We start from the raw sequence: 20,026 nt of genomic DNA on the forward strand, positions 1-20,026 counted from the left end.
TGTATTCATACATGAACATCATAGGAAAGTAATGTCTGTCTGATTCATTCTACTGCCTTTCCTGTTTATATCTCCCCTCCCTTCCCTTCATTCTCCTCACTCAGTTTTATTTTCATTTCTTCTTCATGAAATATTTGAGTATGTTTTGTAGTGTAATCTTTCTGGTTGTGAATTCTTTTGTTTATCATGAAAGTTTTTTATTTTGTCAATTCTGAAGCTTAATTTTGCTGGGTGTAATATTCTTGATTGGCATCCATTTTCTTTTAGAGCTTGGCATATATTATTCCAAGATTTCCTAGCTTTGAGGGTCTGGGTTGAGAAATCAACTATAATCTGGATTGGTTTCCCGCTGAATGTGACCTGTCATTTTTCTTTGGCAATATCTTGATGGACACTGTCTATTCTGTATGTAAGATATTTTCATAATAATGTGCCTTGTTGTGGGTCTGTTGTAATTTTGTATATCTGGGGTATTGTAAACTTCCCATATCTGATTTTCCATTTCATTCTTAAGGTTTGAGAAATTGTATAATATTATTTCATTGGGCATTCTTTTGTTTTGTATCTCTTAGCCTTCATCTTTCCTGCTAAATCTTCAATTGTTCTTTTCATGTTACCCCATATTTCTTGGAAGTTCTGTTCATAGTCTTTTAAAATCTTTTATTCATGGCCAGCTTTATTTTCAAGATTATATATTTTGTCTTCATTGCCTGAAACTCTGTCTTCCAAGTACTCTTATCTACTGATGATATTTTTCCATTGAATTTTTAATTAGGTTTATTGATTCATTTCAAGGTTTTATGTTTGATTTTCTTTTCAGAATCTCTATGTCTTTATTGAAATGATCTTACATTTTCTTTATTCTCTCTCTGATTTCACTCCTTACATCATCCTTTACCTCACAGATCAGTTTAACTATGAACATTGTAAACTCCTTCTCAAACATTTCTTTCACTGTAGTGTTGGAGGATACTGTTCTTGAAGTATCTTAGTTTTGGGTGGGTGATTTGTTCTCTTGCTTTTTCATGTTGTTTGTGTGGATCTGAGGCAGTAGAGTTTCTACCCTGTGTAAGTATAGTGTCCCTTAAGGTTTCCAGAACCTCACCATTTAGGAGGAGACAAAGAATAACAACAACCAATGAAAACAATATACAGCATTAAACCAAATAGTTCCTGTTATGACATCTACAATATTAGTTGTCACAATAAACAGAAATGATGTGATTAGTTATCACCCACAGTCATAATAGTAAGTTTGCAAAAGGGTTTCATGAGCAGGGAGAGAACAGAAGTGATGTAGAGTGTGATGATTATGGAGGAGGGGAGAAAAAATAGCAGTAAAAAATTAAAGGAAGAGTGAAAGAGAGAATAATAGGGATTGGCCATTAACAGAAGAAAAGAGAAAAAGGGAAACAGATAAGTGAGAGAAAAAATATAGAAAGTAAAAATTTTAAACTTAAAAATAAAAAAAAAAATTCAAAGCAAAACCAAAATATAGTTGGTTCCATGTTCCAAGTTGTATGTTTTCTCTCATATGTGGGAACTAGGGAGGAAAGGGGAAAGGAAGGGTTAGGGGGTGGATCTCATGAAAATTGAAGGGAAGCCAGTAGAGGAAGGAGACCGAAAAGGAGGAGAGAAAGGAGAGGGTAAATAAGTAACAATGAGTCCTGCCATTATAAAGCACCAATAAAAATACGGCAGGGAGAACAGTGCCTCCTCACATTTCCCAGCCCTGAAATCTACTCTGAGGATAAAGGCAAATAAAGCCTATAAAGTGCTCATTTGTAAATTACCCTTTTCATTAATTCACAACCATTTTAATGTTGGGTTCTAAAAGTTGGGAGTAGAGCAGTGGCCCAAACAGGTGAAGTCTCTGTCCTCTTGTTAGTACATTCTAAATGGGAAAAACACAACTGCTAATAACTAGGCTGATAAATAAGGAAGATCATGATAACTTGGGTCAATTGATCTGAAGGAAACAAGGTACTGTGGACAGGGGTCTGGGACCAGCCAGTGGCTACAGTGGAAGGGCCTTAGAAATGAAAAGTAAAGACCTCACTGATGAGATGACATGTAAATTAATTGTTGAATGACAGAAAAGAGCCAACCCAGTGAAGGTCTAGTGTTCAGAGTTTTAGGCTGTAAATGCAGAAGCCTCAAGGTGGGAAGGACTTGGTCCTTGGTTGGACATCAGCATGGCCACTTATAAAGAGTGAAAAGAAAAACAGAAAATATATCCAAGAATCAGATGGACCTCAGACATCTCCTGCCAACTAGGCTCCCACAAGTCTCTTCTGGTGTCCAGCAGGCCATGCCAAAGGAAAACATAAATGCCTTTGACTTCACCACAATCTACAATTCTCTAGCACATTCCCAGACTACAGGAGCTGACTTCCAAAGCTTCAAAACATCACTAGACTGGTCATCCAGATGGCTCAGTCCTGGCTGAGTTTAGGGGAATTCTATATTCTTTTTTTTTCATGGTTTATATAATTTTTTCAGCATTACAATTTTTATTACACATACAAAGCACAATTTCTCATATCTCTGGTTGTATACAAAGTATATTCACACCAATTTGTGTCTTCATACTTGTACTTTGGATAATAATGTCCATCACATTCCACCATCATTTCTAACCCCATGCCCCTCCTTCCCCTTCCCACCCCTCTGTCCTATCTAGAGTTCATCAATTCCTTCCATGCTCCCCCTCCCTACCCCACTATGAATCAGCCTCCTTATGTCAGAGAAAACATCTGGCATTTGTTTTTTGAGATTGGCTAACTTCACTTAGCATTATCTTCTCTAACTCCATCCATTTACCTGAAAATGCCATGATTTTATTCTCTTTTATTGCTGAGTAATATTACATTGTGTACATCTGCCACATTTTTTTTATCCATTCATCTATTGAAGGGCATCTAGGTTGGTTCCACAGTTTAGCTATTGTGAATTGTGCTGCTATAAACATTCACATGGCTGTGTCCCTGTAGTATGCTGTTTTTAAGTCCTTTGGGTATAGACCAAGGAATGGGATAGCTGGGTCAAATGGTGGTTCCATTCCCAATTTTCCAAGAAATCTCCATACTGCTTTCCAGATTGGCTGCACCAATTTGCAGCCCAACCAGCAATGTATGAGTGTGCCTTCTGGGAAGTCCATTTTCTACTGTGACTTATTCTATGTAAGCACCTCCCTTCCTCTACGTGATTGAGGCTCGACAGATCTTGTTGATGGCTTGCTCAGCATAACAACTTGTTCAATATCCAAGAGCTCTTGATTTCACTCTGTGCAGCCTGGATCCAGATCCCACCTCTTCGCCCATTGCCTGTATGACTTTGTAGGCAATTTATTTCTCTCTTTTCGGGGGGGTCTCCATTTCCACATCTGTAAAGGGAGACCAGTACTCACCCGGTGTGGCTGCTATTGCACTTAAATTAGGTAATGCAACTAAAGGGTGTGGAACTCTGGCTGTATTTGGTGAGCCTCAGAGACTGTGGCTGTGCTGCTCTTCATTACTCTGGGGAAAGTTCTTTTCATTTTCTTAACAGGAGGGCGCTTAGGCCTGCCCCCCCCCCCACAGTGTTCAAGTTATTCAGAAGTGCGACATTTGACATTGAGGCATATTTAACTTGGGGGTGAGGAGGGTACCCTCAGTGTTTGCCCCGTGGAGGCTTATCTTTCTTGTGTGTGAACTGGCCGGGCTGCACACAGATGTGCAGATCTGTGGGTGAGGCATGATGGCCTCACAGGGGCTGCGACTTTCCTTCAGGTGTTCAGTCTATAGGACCTGGGAAAACGCAACAGATGTGACATTGGACTGCTGGTGTTGGCTTTGGGGGGCTCCTGAACCCAACTATTCAAATTATAATGAGACAGTACCATGATTGATGTTGTTTTTAACCATTATGATTCAGATTGTCTCCTTGCCTAGTGATAGTTGACCGGTAGTAGTGGGGAGACTGTGGGGCCATTGTGAGGGCTGACAAATCTGTCTCCAGAGTATGTGTTGCCAGTCTGCCAGAGAGAGAGAAAGAAGGCAGGTGGGGCTGAGAGGGGGGGGTGATTTTCTTAGACACTTTGCTTTGCTTTCAGCTATGTGGGGGCCTTTTCTTCCAATCTGATGGAAACCGACCACCCTGGGTTATTAGGGTTTGCTGCTTGTAAACAACTTGGTGATGAAAGTCTATTTCTTAGAAAATAGAAAAACAGGACCTACTGGATGCACAGGTCCTTGCAGAGCTGCAGAGGCACAAAGTTGGTGACTTTCCTCCCCATTTCATCAAGTATTCTTCCATCTTCTCAGACTTGTGGGAAGACTGGCCGCCATTACTAATCTCGTTTTGTGTATTTGAACAGATATAAATATTAAGTACACACGGCATGTGCTATCATCACTCCTGTTTCTTGTCCAAATGATAAGGCTGGAGTATAAAAGACATCCTGGGGAACCCAGGGGAAGGGAGTGCCTGGATTCTCAGACAAGGTAAGCCACTCCTGCACTGGGGTCCCTCATCAGCTGAGAAGTGAAGAGTCTTTGCTCACTGCCCTGAGCCTGAGTGTGGTTGAATTTATTGTAGATGATGATCTTCTGGACAGTCACACTTTTCCTGCTGGGAGCAGCCACAGGTAAGAAATACCTCCCCTCCCCTGTGGGAGGGGCACAAGCCTGAGCTCTCAGCACCGGCCAAGGAAGCTCGAGCCCTGCTGGGCTTCAGAGGCTGTTGGTTGCTGCAGGTTCCAGGAAGAGGCAAGTGGGGCGACACTGCCCAGTAGGGTGGACTGGGCAGTGTGAGGGGGACCTGCTTCAGAGCATGCCCTCTGCCCTGCCTTCGTGCCCAGGGTACTGTGGCCGGAATTTTCTAGGAAAAGCATTAACCAAAGGCTCCATTGGTGTCCCTGTAGAATTCATGGGGACTGGGCCAGGCCCGTTGGTGAGCACGAGGGGCAAGAAGAGGGGTAGAGGTGGTGCATTATTGTCTGCAGTCTGCCCTGAGCAGAAGAGGGACACCTGGACCCTGGCCTTTTCTCTTTAGGAAAAGAAGTTTGCTATAAGGACATTGGGTGCTTTTCTGATTCTGAGCCTTGGGCTGGAACTGCAATCAGACCCCTGAAAATTCTCCCCTGGAGCCCTGAGAAGATCAACACCCGTTTCCTGCTCTACACCAATGAGAACCCAGACAACTTTCAGGTGAGACCGTGATCCACTTGGCATCCCTAGGACTGAGTGAAGGGCTGCCCCACCCCATACATCAGGAGTTCCTTATCTCTGGGTCTATTCCCTTCACCCTACCCCCTCCCAGCCCTCAAGTTTCTCCCACTTGGACCTGGTGACTCAGAGCAAGCTTCCAGTAGATGGTGGCTTGAGTGAGAGACGGGCTCAGATGTGCAGATTCTCTAGCTGGTTATGTGGTTCCGGGCTAAGCAAAGGGCTTACTGTCATCCAGCCAGACCCATGGGAAAGTAAGCCTGCAGCCACAACCCGGATCCCATGAGGCCAGGGAGAAGGACTTGGGGAAAAGAGGTTCATGGAAGAGGTGGCTTTGTGCTAGCTGTGAAAGGCAGGGGCACAAAAACTTGCGGAGGTGGGGAGGTGGGGGAATGGGCTGAGGGCCGGATCGCGGAGCCATGAAGCACTCTGCATCTGTCACAGACGCTGCAGCTCTCTGATCCATCGACCATCGAGGCATCTAATTTTCAAACGGACAGGAAGACCCGGTTCATCATCCACGGCTTCATAGACAAGGGCGATGAGAGCTGGGTGGGAGACATGTGCAAGGTAGGAGCTGGCTTTGACCCCCGCTGGCTGCCGCTTTCCACTCACCGACTCTCCGACTCATTTTACCCAATCGCAATAGATAATTCTGATAACAGGAAACCCACGCGTATCTGTTCTCTTTGTGCATTCAAAATGCTTCTCTTCACAAACTTCAAATTCCGGTGTTTCCAGACTATTTCTGCAGCTGGAAACAGTAGCATTTGCCATGAGAACAAATAGACCCACTCTCTCGTTTCTGGTTAAGCAAGGCTCAGTGTTTTCTGTTTTCATGTTTAGTGAGTATATTTATGTGTTTCTGCAAGTGAGGGATTAGGTTCTTTCCTTTCAAATCTTGCCCACATCTCCAGGAGTCAGAAATGTGTTGCTGGAACTATCTACTTGAGATATGGAAGACCTAAAATCGACCAAAAATGGTAGAACAGAGACAGCCACAATTACATGTGAGATAGCATCTGCTGGTCAGAAGGACAGCACCAGGAGAATCAGACAGGTTCTGCACACACGTGCACATGCACAGACACAAACACACACCTGGACATCAGTGCACACCTGGACATAGGCGCGTGCACACACACACACACACACAATATATCACCCTCCTTTCTTTTTACATGTACTCTGAGATTCAATCTAGCTTTCTGTCACTGAAGAATTTATCTCAGGAGTCTGCCTTCCACACATACATTAATAAAACATCAACTGATAGTGTCAACAGGAAAATCACAAACCCCCAAATCACAAACCCCCAAATCACTCACTGTGCATTTGGCCTTGGTTTACCAAGCTTTTAACTCTTGGCACCTTTCCTGTCATTAATCAGCATCTTCTCAACGTGATTTATACCCCCAATTTTCCAGGTTTTTAAAAGATTCCTCAGGGTCACTTTACAAGTAAAAGTCCCGAGAAAAAGGAAAAAGGAAAAGAAATCTCGGCGTGTCTCTGCGTATGTGATCACACATGTTTGTAACATACGTGTGAAACAGTTCCATGTGAATTTTAAATTTATAGTTCTAAGTTGGTCATATGACTGCCTGGCAGAACTCCTGAGGATATGTCATTTCCTTTGACATCCAGGGAGCTTTTCTTTCAGAATTTTTTGATCTCTTTTAATCAGTAAAGTTCTTTATTTTTTATTTTAAAGTCTGCAGTATTTTCCCCCAGGAAATGCTGTGCCATCTTGACTGTAAAGAGGGAAGCCTCCCTCCCACTTTAACGTTCAAGAGATGTCCAGTAGGCTGAGGTGTCACCAAGAGGCGAGAGGACCCCTCAAATCCATTAGGTCATTTAGACACCAGCCACTGGAGACTGCCTTTGAGACTTTCTTTTTTTTTTAAACAGGACACTTCAGCCAGGTGCAGTGGTGCACACCTATAATCTCAGTGATTTGGGAGGCTGAGGAAGAAGGATTGCAAGTTCGAGACCAACTTTAGCAACTCAGTGAAGCCCTAAGCAACTTAGAGAGACCCAGTATCAAAATAAAAAAATACAAAAGGCTGGAGATGTGGCTCAAGTGTTGAGTGCCCCTGGGTTACATCTCCAATAACCCCAATCCCTCAAAAAACAGAACTCTTTGAAGGATGCAATTGTTTTATCCCACCAGATAGATGTTACCTGAATTTGATTGAAGAAACAAGAAAGTGCCCAACTTTTAATTAACCTGCAAGCTAGAGAGGGAACCACTTGCCCTTCTCCTAAGGTTCACCCTGGGGGACAGCCCCTGCTGGACTGTAGGATCTCTGACAAAGTCTAGTTCATGGCAGTGCCCCATGTAGGAGAAGAGAGGGTGGCCCTTTCTGAGCCCCAGTGGAAGGGATTTCTGGGTCCCCGTGATAACACCTGGCCTCTCCCCAACACCAGAACATGTTCAAGGTGGAGGAGGTGAACTGCATCTGTGTGGACTGGAAGAAGGGCTCCCAAACCACCTACACACAGGCTGCCAACAACGCGCGCGTGGTGGGCGCCCAGGTGGCCCAGATGCTCAGCATCCTCTCGGTGAGTCAGCAGCGGGGGAAGCAGCTGGTCTCTGTTGAGCCAAGGAGCAGCCGGGAGCTACAAAGAAGTGGTGTTTGTCTCAGGGTCTTGCTTTTGGAACTCTGACTATTGCCTCAATGACACACCAGGGAAAGAAAAATTAACAGCTATCACTTAGAAGGCAGGGGCTTTGATTATCCTCTTCAGTTTGCAGGTAAGGAAACTGAGGCCCAGAAAGGTTAACTGGTTTGCTCCAAAAAATTATAGAGCTGATGAATAGAAGAGTTTCCGTTGGGGTTCAGACTACCAGCACCAGGGGCCATCCTTGACACAGTTAGGCTGTATTTGGGGGAAAACGTGGCGTGACCAGGGAAAACCAAACAGAGCCAAAGGCCAAGTGTGCAGTTGGCAAGCTCCAAAAATGTCGGCCTGCGAATGTGGATCCTATTGATTCTGGGAAATTTCTTCTTCCATAATCATTCCAGTTGTTTCTTCCTACCCTGGTCTTTCATTGTAGCTAATTCTTTACGTCTTTCATTCTTTAAGTTAATTCAGTAATTCTTCATAATATTTTCCATACAAGGCCAAGATTCCCGTCATTTCTATCTTATAGCTAACAAGTCTACACAAGAACCAGTTGGTTCTAGCTATTTCTACACCCCTGCAGAAATCAAAAACCGTGGTGTTTGTGCAAGAGGCATTGCAGACCAATCAATGAGAGGCATTGGGTGAATATCCTCGAGGCCAGCCTGGGCAAACACCTTAGAGATTTATTGGCTTTGTTTGTTGCGCTCAAGATTTTTGGAGGATGGTGTCAGGAGCGTAATGAGATAACCAAGACAGATGAGGTCCCAGGCCCTCCAGGAGCTTACAGGGAAGATTTGCAGTGACAGTAGTGTGAGTATTGGAGATAGGGACAGCGTGGGCTTTCTGGGAGTCCATGAGACAGGGAAGCCAGAGTGGTGTGGGGGTGTTGAGACTCCTATGTGGGGAGCTGAAGGCTATTTGATGTTGGCTGGGGCAGTTGAGCAGGAGAATGGGAAACAATGGGACTAACCAGGCCCAGAGGTCGGGGGTGGGATGTATTTGAGGGCCTGAAAACTCATCAGAGGGTTCGGTTAGAGAAGAGGCTGGAAAAATAGCTGATGAGTCAGGAAAACTCAGAGGCTCTTCATGGTGAGTTTGGGCTCAATCCCAAGGGCAGGGGGAGGCATGGCAGGATTCCAGCAGAGTAGTGTCACCATCAGGTGGGCATGTTAGAAAAACCAGAGCACAAAAACGTCCTGAAAATAAAACCGCCCCTCTCCAGACGAACTACAGCTACTCACCTTCTCAAGTCCACCTCATCGGCCACAGCCTGGGAGCCCACGTGGCGGGAGAGGCTGGGAGCAGGACCCCAGGCCTGGGCAGGATTACTGGTAAGGTCCCTGTTGAGGCCCCAGGGCTTGTCCTTGGTAGTCCCAGAATGTGGTCACAATCTGCAACCCATCTTAGAGCCACCCAGAGGGAGGGTGTCCCCTACAGCATGGCGGGGCTGGGTGGAGCCTGCACGGATCATTTTAGGAAGTCCCCAAGAAGCTCACGGGCCATCTTGGTGGCAAGGATGGTGGTGGTCCTGTTCCCCTTTGCTTCTTCTACCTCCATCCTGGCCCCTCCTCTGTACGTTCAAGTTCAGTGATAGGGGTAACTTGGCAGTGCTGGACACCCAGGAAAATGCATAATAAGGCTAGTATGAGTATTTGCAAAATATGATTTAAAGGGAACACATTATTACCCCTTTCCCCTTTTCTTTGAAATCCAGGACAGAGTAGAACCTGAAAATTGTTTTCCACTTTCTCTGCTGATAAAAAATTCTCAGTCACAATCATTGTCAAAGCATCCTTTAAACCCTAGGAAAATCCTTGAATTATAGCCACAAGAAAATATGTTCATACAATATGATAATATTAGTGCTATTATAATTTGGGCAAGCACAGATTCAGTGCCTGATTCTCCCCAGTCCTGAACACTGCACTTGACATTTCTTATTTAATTCTCAGAACTAAAGTAATGGGCCCAGGAAGCCCTATCTTTATAAGAAACATCCCCTTTCTATCAGTAGATGGCCATGTTCATGTACATACCTTTTCAGCTGTTCTGACCAAAATTTCAAAAAACTACTAAGAAGTACAGGATCCCTGCCAAGAAGGAGATACATTCAAAAGGAAATAATAATGACTAATGTTAATATCAGCTAGTATTAATAAATATTAATAATAACTAATATTAAATTATTAAATTAATACTAAATAAATATTAAATTAATATTAACTAATATTAAACACCCATGACTACAAACAGGCACAGTGCTAAATGCTGTGTACTAATTTACTTAATCTATAACAACTATATCAAATAGATGCCGTGTTACCTTCATTGTATCAAATGGACAAACTTACACAACAAAAGGTTGGGTATTCTGCTCAAGGTCATATAACTTGCCCCCAAAATAGGAATTTGGAGCCAGGCAACCTAGCTCTAGAATCCTTGTTCAAACAAAATCTAAATTTCTTTACTCATCTGCACGCCTCTGTACTAGCCACCAGAATTCTCTTATAATGAGCGACATTGGAACTTTATGTCTCCATATTCAGTACTCAGAGCCACAACACTGCACCACCTCAGAATGTGCCGCCCTTTGAGTTGGGTAGCATATAGCCTAGGCGACTGGATACTTCTGTCCTTCTGGTGCCAACAGTCAGGACTGTTGTTCTACACTGCTGCCATCTCTTTCAGGATTGGATCCCGTGGAAGCAAGTTTCGAGGGCACTCCTGAAGAGGTTCGACTTGACCCTTCGGATGCTGTCTTTGTGGATGTGATTCACACAGATGCAGCACCCTTGATCCCATTCCTGGGTGAGTCCCACAGTGCTCCTGCTGCAATCCTGTGCGACTGTGTCTGAACCACAAGAGCTCCACTTTACCAAAGATGTGTTGCTGTTCCAAACATCACAGGTTTTGGAACAAACCAAATGGTGGGTCACCTTGACTTCTTCCCCAATGGAGGAGAGAACATGCCAGGGTGCAAGAAGAATGCCTTGTCACAGATCGTGGACCTTGACGGCATCTGGTCAGGTAACATCATGGAGGGGACATAGGTAGGGGTAGTGTCAGGGAGGACATCCCTTCCCTGGGGTGAGCAGCACCTGCCATTGAAAATATAAGCAATGAAAACACTTTTTCCTTTAAGAATATACATCCCCTGCCTCTGGACCTGATTTCTGAAGAATAGAGCATATCTTTGTTAGAGTTCAGCTCTACTGTTTTCTATTTCCTTAAAATGTTGTCATAGATGTCCTTGAATGCATAAGCAACAAAGAACTACAAAACTGTTGATTAAAGTTGTAGCTCCAAGAATCTGCTGGGAGCTGCCGAGCATGAAAAGGAAATGTTATATCAGTAAACATCCTTTGTACACCTAAGAGAATTTTCCTGCATGCTCTGTCTTGGGAGTTAGTGATATGGTTCAAACTTATCTCACCTCAATATAGTGGCCATGGAAGAATCTTCCCAGTGGCTTCCATGACAAAGCCATTAACACCATGAAGGTCACTGAAGCAGTCACAGCAAGGAGGCTGGAGGAAACCCATCTCTCCTCATTGACTAAGCACACCTGGCATGAAGGGCATCTTTCAGATACTGCTCTGACCCTCTATCTAATGAGGTCAAAGGACAATGACCAGGTGCACTTTTCATCCAAACTCACCATCCAGTGTCACTATACAGGTTAAAACTTTTAATGGTCTGACCAAATCTATTGAGTATAGATTTTTATTGAATTTGCTCAAAATGGTTTGGATGTCTTCAAAGCGTATATTAAGATAGGACATATGAGGGTTTCCATGGAAAAGAGTGGCCCAGACTCTTTTATCAGTAATAGCCAAGCAAGTCCAGACCAGGTCTGGAAAGTGTGCTGTGACATGTGTCCCTTGGCATGAGTCTCAGGGAGTAAGATGGTGTGGAGACGAGGCATAGATAAAGCCACCCAAAGCCACCCAACCCTCCATTTTATTCGTGTAAGTGCTGGTTTTGTCACTTCTGGGAAGTCACATCACATCTGGATGTGTCTTTGCGGACTTCCAACCTGATCCTGGGACACAGAATGGCACAGAGGTTAGAGGGACTGCTCAAGCACCCGATGGGCTTGGGTTTCATTACAGTTCTCTCACTTACTCGCGAAGCTTGTGAATCAGAGGCTGTCACCTATAGCTATATCTGTAACAGGGACAATGTTCCTAGGAAAGGTGAGGTTCCACGGACAATGCCTTTAAAGTGATCAGAGCATTACCCAGTCACCCAAGTTCCCTCTACATGTTCACTGCCATTATGTGACTGGATTTGAACTGAAGTTCTGAAACTATGGCCCTACTTTGGAACCATTCCACTTGTCAGGAACACCATAGAATCTGTCACAGCCCGCCCCCATCCACCTGTACAGACTCTCTCCTTTTCCTCCCCAGGAACCCGGGACTTTGTGGCTTGCAATCACCTAAGAAGCTACAAGTATTACTTGGACAGCATCCTCAGCCCTGATGGGTTCACTGCGTACCCTTGCACCTCCTACAAGGCCTTCGAGTCTGTAAGCTCCTGTTCTCTGTGACCTGGGCACTGGCCCATGGTGGGCCTATGGCCTGCTTTGTTGAGGATTTGCAGTGCTTCTCACGGCATGTTTGCATTTCCCCTCGAGTTCATGGTCCTGCGGGGTGAAGGAGGGGGAAAAGACTCTAGGCAGGAAGTGGCAAAGACTTAGAGCAGAAGAATCATACAGGAGAGGAAGACCCCTCGGGAGGTCAGAGAAGAGCAGACCTAGTCCACATAGTCTAGAAAGGCTCCAGCAGGAGACCACTTTGGCTCTGACTTGCAAGATGACAGAGATTAGAAGGAAGAGGGGCCGCATTTCTAGGGAGAGCAGAGAAAGCAAAGAGGACCTTGGGAGAGGAGCCAGCCACCCACCCACAGGAAGGGAAGGCTATGTGCCAGGAGGCCACAGGGAGAGACAGAAGAAAGCACCCCCTGGAGCCTGCCTATTCTGGCTCCCCAGGGCCACTGTGGGCATCCCCCCCAGCTCCGTGTCATCACACCTGCAGGCTGAAATTGACCAGGACCAGAGTTTTTACACCATCAAAACTGGTAAATGCTACAATCAGGACTCTTTGTCCTGGAAACCAGCTGCTAATCATTCACCAGCCTGCTCCTCTACAGAAAGTGGCTGATTGAGCCTGGGCCCAAGGCCTCAGTGCTTTTTAAAGCTCCCCAAATCAATCTGATGTGCTGGGCCTCAGGGCTGGTAATCCAGTCAGAGATGGAGGCAGTTCAGAGCTCATCTCTTCCATCCCACCTTCCTGTTACAAATGAGGACCCGGGGGCTGTAGGGAAATTGAGCATCACTCTCCCAGCTGGTCTGGTCCTAAGAAGATGAATTCTGTTTCCTCACAATAGAACAAGTGCTTCCCCTGCCCAGATCAAGGGTGCCCGCAGATGGGTCACTATGCTGATAAATTTGCTGGCAAGATGAGTGCAGAGCAGCAGAAATTCTTTCTGAACACAGGCGATGCCAAGAATTTTGCACGTAAGTTGCCCTTGACTACTTGCCCAGGTAAAGAAAGTGCCGTTTCTGTTACAAATGGAGGGTTTTCCTTTAACCTGAAATATGTGTGGCTCATCTTGAACATCTTACAAAAAGATGCATCCACTCAAACTATCCCATATGAGGCCCAACTCTGGCATGAAGTGGGTGGTGGCCAATAGTATGATTGATGGGATTAAGGCAGTTGGCCTAGCTTTGCGACCAACTCCCTGAATTTTCACCACTCCACACACAGTGTACCCTCCTTTTCCTTTTTAAGATCATGTCAAACACACCTAAACAGCAAACTCATTTGGTAGTAGCTCTTTGCCAGATTGAATGGGCCCCTTAAGAAGTCTACCTGCAATCTCCCTGACTTCCCCCATCTGTCTATGCAGCCCTAATGCCCAGAGGCTGCTTCTCCAGTGGAATGGGGATGGGGGTCCAGGATGATTTCTTTCCAAAGCATGCTGAATGGACTAGAATGTAGGGTAGAGGTCAAGTGTGTTTGTGCCACTTTCTGACAACCTGCCCTTTGACAGCTCCATAAGGTGTTGCCAAAAAAAAAAACCAGATTGTGTTTTATGTAAATATAGTATTTATAACATTAAGGCAAAATTCATCCTTTTAGTGCAAGGTTCTATGCATTTTGACAAATGAGTAGATGTGTAACTACTTCAACTATCAAGACACACATGTTCATTTTGTAAAAAGACACTGACTAATCAAGCCTTCTACCAGTGTAGTGATGCACAAAATACTTGCTCATATTTTAACAACAAAGTAAGCATTCAAGAACCTTGCACTTATTCCTTAACCAACAGTTATTTATGGACCACAGATATGGGCCGCTAGACCCCTGGGGATGTAGGGATGAGCAGGACACTCCACTCACGAAATTTATAATTCATCAGAGAAGATGAAAACTGAGCAACTACAGTGGTGTTGGGCTTGGTGGGTTGCTGCTGTAGCATTATGGGCAGGGGAGCTAGCCCTAACCAGAGGGAAGGACAGGAGCAATGTCTCTGAGGACATAAAAGATGCAAAGGAGTTAGACAAAGGTATGTTTCTGTGTATTTATATACATATGTGTGTTCGTGTAGGGGTGTGTTTATTGTGTATCACTGTGTGTATGGAGTGTGTGTATGTTTATATTGGTAGTGTGTATTGAGTGTGTGTTTGTGTGTGTGTAACTGTATAGTTTACATGAATCTGTGTGTGTGTGTGTGTGTGTGCAGGTGTATGTGCCCTTGGATGGTACTCTGTGCACCTACTCGGTGCTGGAGGCTTCCTGGAGCCTGGAGAATACAAAGATGAGACACAGACCTGGCTTCAAGGGCTCTGCAGGCTGCGCTCCTGAGCAACCTTCCCACATGTGGCTTGGACCCTAGTTCCTTTCCCACCTTGACCCACAGCCCTGCAACTCTAGCGTGGAGCTGTCCCGCAGAGCTTTCTGTGATGATGGGCATGTTCTGCCCTGTGGGATCCAGAAGCCATTCACCCACCTGGCAACTTAGCACCTGAGGATGCAGCCAGTGAGCCTGAGAACTAAAAATTTAATTTAATTTTAATTTTAGTTTTCATGAAGCAGCTACCTGTGTCTAGTGGCCACCTTCCTGGGCAGAGCAGGTCTGGAGGGGGCCACTACTGAATGCATGCTCCCTTTAAGGCCTAGTTTGAAGTGTGCACTAATAAATAGAATTGTTCATGCTTTCATGCCTCTGTGTAAGGATTAGGGCAGGATCTGGGATTTGGGTCACCTGTTTTGGGTGAAAAAAATCAAACCCTCGCATGCTCTGTGCAGGCTGGAGATACGGGGTTTCTGTAACACTGTCTGGAAGAACAATCACTGGTGAGGTCAAAGTGGCTTTGTTTGGAGATAAGGGAAACACTCGCCAGTATGACGTCTTCAGGTAACCCTGCTTAATGCCTCATCTCATTCTGTGCTACACATGGCCTTCACACCTGCTCCCAAACACTGTCATCTCATTCTATATCGATGGGTTTTACTTTATGTATTGAAGTTAACCTCAGACTTCTGCTAATGATTTTTATTTTCTCTAAACACAGCATTTAGTTCTCTCTCTCTCAATAGGGACAAATTTAAAAAATAAAAATAATAAATTTAAATTACCCCAGAGATCCTGTTCTCTGATTAGCATAATAACACAATGTTAAATTAAGTGGCTAATTTATTACAATATAAATAATTCTTCTAGAAAAAAATAATATGAAGAAATTAAATCATTTTCTATAGGAAACTTTTGAAGAGAAATTAACCTGAGTTTGAAAAACAATCTTTAAGTAGTGGTTTGGGGCTTCTGGCATATAGTCAGGTTTTGCATTTCTCCATCCTTTTATTTGTAAGCTAATTTGGAAGGAGACTTTTATTTTTATTGGTGCGTTATAGTTATACATAACTGTGGGATGCATTATGCTATACTCGTACATGCAGGTAACATAATTTGATCAATCTCATTCCCAAAGACTGTTATTAATCTGAGGTAAAGAAAAGACTTTAGCATGACTGTCCCTGGCCATTACAGTGCACTGAATAGCTTCTACTTCTCGTCTCAAGGGGGATCATCATGCCAGGCTCTACCCACTCCAAGGAGTTTGATGCAGAGCTCGATGTTGGAACGATTGAGAAAGTCAAGTTTCTTTGGAATAACCACGTGGTGAACCCGACCTTCCCCAGAGTGGGTGCAGCCAAGATCACTGTGCAAAAGGGAGAGGAGAAGACAGTGTATGTACCTTTGCCGGCTGTGTCTCAGGGTGTGCCAAGGGTCATGTCTGTGATGGAAACTCACCCCCAGAAAGTCAGGTGTGGTCTGGCCAAAAAGGCCAAGGAAATCTGCCCATCTGCAGCACTTTCTCCCCAGCAAACAACAGCTGCCAAGAGCAGGAGGCATTTCTGTTGGACGCACTGCACAGGGGTTCTTGGCACTGGATTGCCTGTGGCAATTGGCAGATAGCATCCAGCCTTCATGGAAAAAAAAGAAAGTTAAATAAGAAAATCATTTCTAAAGAGTAAAAGTTTCTAAGTGTGGACTGACGAGCAGCTACATTTTGAAAAGGAGAGGACAAGTGAAATTTCAGGATAGATGAAGGAAAAAGAACTTAGTTTTAAGGAAAGATAATAGAAAGTTTTGAGCTCCAACAGGAGAGCACTGAGATGGCAGGACTTGAGGAGTGGAATCTGACCTGAGCCCCCTTGCTGTGTGCCTGCATGGGCACAGGGCCTAGACTAGAAAGAGAAGGCAGTTGATGTCCCTCTGAGAGGGACACAGAAAAGCTGACCCCAAGTCTGGCCAGCAGGACATTCCTGGTATGGCTTTGTAGTAAGGGAACCTGAGTTCTCAATTGTGATCTTGAAGCTAGGGAGTTAGATGGGGTCACCAAAGACAGGGCCCTAGGAAAGTCACTCCCCCAGGTGGGAAGGGAGAATTGGCAGATTGGCCCTGGGGTAGACACATGTGTCATCAAGATGGATGACCTCTGAGGTCCTTCCTGTCTCCATGAGGTGGGAGGACAGAGAGGCTGGCCCAGCAGGAGAGCCAGCAGAACCAGAAGTCCTCTCAGCTGGAGCACAGCAAGGAGGTGGCCAGGCCTGGCTCTTGGGGGCCCCCAGCTCAGGGAGCAGACCCAGCCCAGGGCTCCCTGCCAGTCCCAATGGAGGACACAGCTCTAAAGTCAGTTCCAGGGTCATGTTGGGTGTGTCCCATGGCCTGCATCCTACGACAGTGTGGCTAAAAGCATCAGAAGAAGGTGGCATAACTGGAATATTGAAAATGAGAGGTACTTTCAGGAAATTTCTCACAGGTAAGAAATATGAGACCAGGGCCCGGAAGCTTCCAGGTTGATAAGCAGCAGGGCCCAGCAGCTTCCAGGTTAATAAGGAAAGACCAAGGCCTATGAACTATCTATAGATGAAACAGATGGAGCTGAGTTCACCCCTGAGACCCTGCACCCATGGGCTGCCTCCTGAGCACCTCCCGAGCACCTCCCATAGCTGAGCCCATCCTCTGCATTGGACCTAGAGAGAATCTTTGGAGAAGCCAGATGTCAGATACCAGGCTTTTAAAATATAGAAAGTTCAGCAACAGCTTCAAACCTCACCAACTACCTTAGGGAATAAAAGAATCTCAATTAGTCAAGTTATTCGGATTATTTGGCGTTATGAAAATAGCCACCAATGTTTTCTTAAGTAGCACTAATAATTGCAAAGTTAAAGAAAATCAAGATTTGGCTCCCCTCAGATGCTTTAGTCACCTGGAGAGGGTTTCCAGGGCTACCCGGGAACCTGAAGACTAGAATTCCCTCCAGGGGCAGGAGACCAAAAGAGAAAAGTAGTTCTCCCCTTCTTCGCTTCTCCAGCCCCCTTATCCATGTCAATGGGCCTCTGTGAACGACCCCACTAGGTACCTATCCTACACCAAGCAAGTAAGAGGGGCTGAAGGCCTGAGCCTGCTCTCAAGGAATTCACAGTTCAGCTGTGGAGAAAAACCAGACTTAAGGCGCACGTGAAAGGTTACGTGACTCACCACGAGGGGCCCATGTGGAAGTGGCCCCCCAAGGAGGAAGTGATGGGAGGAGGGGCTCACAAGGCTGGGGAGATGTAGGGGGAAGGAGAGGAAGGGCAGGGAGAGGAAGTTCCGGGAGCAGGAACAGGTGTGCACAGGGCAGGAGGCGGCCAGGCCCTGATGACAGGGCTCAAGGTGCAGGAAGCCAGGTTAAGGCTTCTAGGAAAAACAAATCCAGAAGAGAACACGGCAGTGTGTCAGGAGGACAGGAGAGGAAGGGGACAAAGCTTCAGAGCTCAGAGGTGGTGAGGCCACAGCGAGGCCCTCAGTCCTTGAATAACCGTAACTTATATCTGCCTTGTGTCGCTGTTCGTCAGAACGCCTTTCACATTTATTGTCATGGGATATTGTCAGGGGATTCTCAATAATTGCATGAGGGAGCCTCTTCTGTAAGGAGGATAGTTTCAAGTAACAAGCTGCATCTGTGATAGGAGGTGGAAGGGGCGTGGGGAACAGGAGAAAGCCAGGCCAAGGTCAAGGGAGGCCTGACATGGGACCTGCTGTAGCAAATCAGGACTGTGGCATCAGGTGGGCTGTATTTGTCTCTTGGTTCTTCCTCTTACTAAGAGCTCTCTGTGCCTCAGTTTCCTCTCCCTAAAGCAGAACTCAGGCTTAGACCTCCTCAACATGTGGTGAAGGTGGAGTTCACACATGGGGACTGTTCAGTGTTGTTACAGCTAAGAGAATAAGGAAGTGTATGGTATCCACCCTCACCTTCAGATGGGTCCCTAGAGTGAAGTGTCCCCTTGAAACCAGGCCACTGCATTCACAGAGGCCCAGGATGAACCTGTGAGATTTAGAGAAAAAAGGGGTGCCACCTCCAGGAGCCACAGTCCTGACACCTGAAGGACCAGCCTCAGGGACATTCCAGGGTGACAGCAGACCTGGTCCTGGGCCTGGTGGGCCTCTCAGACTGGAAGCCCCAGTGTCTGGCTCCTCAAATCTGAACTGTAAACCAGCAGCAACCTTTGATGAACAACTGAGGTCCCCGTGGCTTCCCCAAGGACACCGCAACATTTAACAAGCATTCATTTTTCTCCACAGGTACAACTTCTGTAGCAAAGAAACTGTGAAAGAAGATGTTCTGCTCACTCTCACGCCCTGTGAAACTCCAGACACACTGTAATCCCGTGTTAACACCAATAAAACCCTCTGCTGCCTCTGTCAGTGTACAGCGCCTGTCTCAGACGTCAGCCGCCACCTTTTGGGATTTGAACATTTAAAAATCTCATGAGCACTTCTGCGTTCTTGGGTCTCTTGCCGTTGACTTGGATCCCACACCACCATTTTCCCCACCTTCTCGGTCCCCATGCTCACTGTCTTCCTTTCCCTGAGGGGATGGAGATTAGCAGCACACATAGACAGTGATGGGGGTGTCATGTCCAAGCCCAGCAGGGCCAGGCCAACAGGTAGGTTGTAGACAGGCCAAAGGATATGCCCAGAGACAGCGTGCAAGACATATGACTTATTGGGGAAAGTTTACGAGAGATCAGTGACTGCTCCAAGACAGTGGTGACAGGCTGAACAGATCGCATCCCTCTCCCCATCCCTGGACATGCTTCACCAAGCAGTGCTTCCCCTCCCTCATGACATTTTGTCCAGTGCTGGTCAGCTGGACAAGTGACATGCACCCTTTCCACAGTGCCCTCAGTTCCACACCTGTCCCATGGAGAGAGGGGATTTATATGTTGGGCTGCAGAAGCAGTGACATCATCAGCATTAGCTTGCTTAGTTAGCTGGTCTGAGCAGCATCCAAGGAGCAGCGGTCCTGGCAGTGCATGCAAGAACACAGCTTTCTACAGATAACACCAATGTGTGCACGAGAGAAGCCAGCGTCCTTCAAGATGATCTGGACCTGGACTTTGCGGCCCAGGCTTGCTCTTATTGTTCCCTTAACCTGGCTAGGTTTGGGGGGAGAGCTGGGTGCAGTGGCGCTTGCGTGTAATCCCAGAGGCTGAGGAGGCTGAGTCAGGAGGATCACAAGTTCAAAGCCAGCCTCAGCAAAAGCTAAACAACTCGGTGAGACCCTGTTTCTAAATAAAATACAAAACAGGGCAGGGGATGTGGCTAAGGGTGAGTGCCCCTGAGCC

The 20,026-nt window shown here is 45.9% G+C and overlaps 1 protein-coding gene across 1 annotated transcript; it reads left to right on the forward strand.

Moving 5' to 3' along the window:
* The first annotated feature begins 4,408 nt into the window (after nt 1-4,408).
* Pnliprp1 (pancreatic lipase related protein 1) lies at nt 4,409-19,098 on the forward strand. Its single transcript, XM_046450510.2, has 13 exons — nt 4,409-4,484; nt 4,579-4,627; nt 5,035-5,189; nt 5,652-5,777; nt 7,635-7,769; nt 9,058-9,166; nt 10,524-10,643; nt 10,743-10,862; nt 12,248-12,366; nt 13,227-13,356; nt 15,158-15,266; nt 15,932-16,099; nt 18,981-19,098. Exons 2-13 carry the CDS (start codon nt 4,579-4,581, stop codon nt 19,060-19,062), a joined length of 1,422 nt encoding a protein of 473 aa, XP_046306466.1. The 5' UTR covers nt 4,409-4,484; the 3' UTR covers nt 19,063-19,098.
* The last annotated feature ends 928 nt before the right edge of the window (nt 19,099-20,026 follow it).

Source organism: Marmota monax, unplaced genomic scaffold (genome assembly GCF_021218885.2).
Source record: "Marmota monax isolate L192 unplaced genomic scaffold, Marmota_monax_Labrador192_F-V1.1 WCK01_AAM20220418_F8-fsc00004, whole genome shotgun sequence".
NCBI classification, from domain to species: Eukaryota; Metazoa; Chordata; class Mammalia; order Rodentia; family Sciuridae; genus Marmota; species Marmota monax.